This window comes from Papaver somniferum, chromosome 11, assembly GCF_003573695.1.
Source record: "Papaver somniferum cultivar HN1 chromosome 11, ASM357369v1, whole genome shotgun sequence".
Taxonomy (NCBI): Eukaryota; Viridiplantae; Streptophyta; class Magnoliopsida; order Ranunculales; family Papaveraceae; genus Papaver; species Papaver somniferum.
In genome coordinates, this window is record NC_039368.1 from 63,281,546 (window position 1) to 63,284,607 (window position 3,062).

The 3,062-nt window shown below is 34.6% G+C and overlaps 1 protein-coding gene across 1 annotated transcript; it reads right to left on the reverse strand.

Moving 5' to 3' along the window:
- Window positions 1–1,626: 1,626 nt before the first annotated feature.
- Window positions 1,627–2,728, reverse strand: LOC113324483. Its single transcript, XM_026572803.1, has 4 exons — window positions 2,366–2,728; window positions 2,054–2,279; window positions 1,930–1,970; window positions 1,627–1,773 (listed from the first exon to the last, which is right to left on the reverse strand). Exons 1-4 carry the CDS (start codon window positions 2,726–2,728, stop codon window positions 1,627–1,629), a joined length of 777 nt encoding a protein of 258 aa, XP_026428588.1.
- Between the last annotated feature and the right edge of the window lie 334 nt (window positions 2,729–3,062).

Here is a 3,062-nt window from a genome sequence, read left to right on the forward strand (position 1 = left end):
CAACTACTAGGATTGACCTAAATTCACAAAATATAAAGCATTCGACCAAATTACACTTAGAGTGCGCTACTTCTAGGTGGTTTAGACGAATAGGATCTGGCATTCGAGTGCTTCAGTGTACAATGACTTAAGGAATTTTGAGGATAGCATTGCGCTAGTTGCTTTCCTACGGTTGGTAATAATCTATGATTTACAAGGAATAGATGGATATGCTACTTTGATGAATGTTTAGTAACGAAGAAGAATGCCCTGATCATATTTCTCTTCATTGCTTGCAATCTTAATTATTTTTAATTGCTTTGATTTTACTTTATATCTAAAAAAAAAAACCTTGTGACACTTTTGACAACTAAAACTCCTTGCTCTTCGTGGGAACGAATCTTATTTACTGCTATATTAATCATTAGTAAAGTAGAAGATAAGTTATTTAATTTGAACATCTACGACGTACATCAAAGTTAATAGGCAGTGTCCACATTGTTAATTGAGGTTTTCCTCAATTTTGGGGCAGTTCTGGTGGTTTAGGATATTGGCCAACAAGACCTTGAACCTACTAAACTTATTAGTGATTTTTCTTATCGACTAGAGCATAAATGCTTTGGTCAATCACTTCTGTAATTTCTTTTTTAATTTTTTCCTCTCCTCCATGTAACGTATCTTTTTTATTTATAAATTTTTTTATAATATTGATCAAAAATAATTCTAAAAATAATCTTAACCTAATAGCGCATTTGGTTCAAGTTTTTGGGAGTCTAGGAATACAATTACAAGGTAATCGAATTGCAGAAATTGGATTCTTGGGAATGAGATTCCTGATTCAAATATTATCGTTTGGTTGACATAATCCAATTACAGGGTAATCAATAAATGCCAAATCACTTTATACCCTTCCTTCCCTTTGAAATTTTGATAGCTAAGAACAAACAAATTCTAAAAGTTTGAATTTCAAATTTCTAAACCAAAATACCGTTTCTAGTAGTTTTACATCATTCAAATTCAAAAAGTTCTAAATAAACAAGTTGTAATACTAAAACAGATGATGTATAGTCACTACATAAAAAAAGCAAGGACTGAAAAGTACTGCATAAAAAGACTATATAACCTTGTCTTTGGCACAAATGAGATAGTGCACCTGTAGAAGTAGCTAAATAATTATTAAGAACATGCAATATCAGTTCCTCCTAACATCACTCACAAATATAAGCCACGTTACTTAAGAATCATGTTCTTCACATAGTTGGCTCGTTTTTCTTCCCCCATGCCGAAGAAAACCTTTGTTTTTGTAGATGAATCGGGAATATTAGATGCGAAATCTACCACCTCATCTTCAGTGAGCCCATCTATCTTAGTCAACTCCTCAAACAAGCGTTTGTTGACATCGGCTTCTTGAGTAAGGGACCCATTAACCGCTTCAAAGTGATCAAGTGTACCCGTTACAAATTTGCTAAACGAAATAGCCATCAAACTAAGGCCATTTGAATCTCTACTTGATTCACCGAATACAATGTCAAAGGATGATGAACGTACCCCTTTCCTTCTACCTTTACTACTGTTTGACTCTGACTGATTACTTTGTTGTTGATCATTTTCTTGTTCAGTATTATGTTGATTTTCTTATTCCTTTTCTTATTCGTCTTTTTTCTCTATCTCTTCTAGCTCTTCAGTAAGTGAAGCAGCCCCTTTACCATTTTCCCTATCTTCACCAAATATCTCAACTAATGCATCTAAATGAGGGAATGCTTTACCATACAGTCCCTTTGCATTTGCATGAGACTGCAAGAACAAAAGCGACAAACATAAACTTGTTACCAAACTATACAAAGAAACTTGACATTTTGAGCATTACTTAAGATAAACAGATTTAAAACATCCATCATGGCTCTGTTAGAGTGTGACTAGAGACTAGACTCTAAATTATATAACACATACACATGAATATCTTGTTCCATTGTCATGACAGATGTGCAAGACTAAGACATCAATATCTCACTAAAGAACACTAGAAACACCCATTAATCCGCATATTTAAGTTTTAATACACTAATGAACTTACCTTGTGGAACTTCTACGCCATTCTTTTTGTATATTGCTTCTCTAAGTACACGAGAATCGGCAGCTGAACCTTCCCAGCCAGAATATACATATATAACCTCCAAGTTATGGGAGCACACACATAATACATTAGTTGCAATTGCACTCTTCCTTGTACGATACCTAGGCTTGTCTTCGGTTGCCACATGGGTACTAATATGTGTTCCATCTAATGCCCCTAGGAAGTTCTAAAGGTAAACAAGGTGTTACTGATTCATTAAGGATACGGGGTATATGCTTAAAAGACATGAAACATCATAGTTTGAGTTCATACCTTGAAGCAATTCCATCTCTCATCAATAGAACTTGTAGCCACTGCAACTGGTTGTTTAAGCAACTCCCCTTGAAGCCTAATAACTCCTTTCAACATCGTCTTTACATATCTGCTAATGGTTTCTCCAGATCGCTTGAACATAAACCCTACAACTCTATTCTTATGGTGATGTGCAATTACATACAAAAATATCACAACCACTTCTTCAACATCACAATTCCTATTGTATTCTAGTCCGCTTATAGTGCGCAGCTTATGGCAAAGTATTCGAAAAGTTAGTTTATCGAGGCGAAGTTGCGATTTACATTTTGTGTCGCTTTTGTAAACTAAATCTTGCATCACCCGCAATCGTACAGTAGTCATTTCAAAACGATCATTTGATCTTAACATGCAATTTTGATGACGCAGAACATATGAATAAAAGTAGACGTAAAATAAAGTTACGACATCCAATGTTGTTCAGATATTATCATTCATCATCTCAAGTTTTCTTTTCTTTGTCAAGACTAGAGAAGCCATACTGGAAGTTGGTATGAGTTCAACAAGCATAAGAAAAGAACAGTCAAGCATAATAAAAAGCTATATAGTATTTCAAGGTTGGACGCAAGCTACATTCAGACAGAATATAATGCACATATGCAGAACATAGTAAAGCAATCAAAATCAGTGGTTTTAAACTGATGCAGATTAGACCCGT

What these genes read in the sequence shown, in the direction of transcription:
- LOC113324483 (XM_026572803.1), bottom strand. Translation starts at nt 2,728, where the DNA reads ATGACTACTGTACGATTGCGGGTGATGCAAGATTTAGTTTACAAAAGC. An exon ending in TGGCGTAGAAGTTCCACAAG is followed by an intron (nt 1,971 to 2,053) that starts GTAAGTTCATTA and finishes TTGATGTCTTAG; the next exon opens with TCTTGCACATCTGTCATGAC. An exon ending in ATGGAACAAGATATTCATGT is followed by an intron (nt 1,774 to 1,929) that starts GTATGTGTTATA and finishes TTGTTCTTGCAG; the next exon opens with TCTCATGCAAATGCAAAGGG.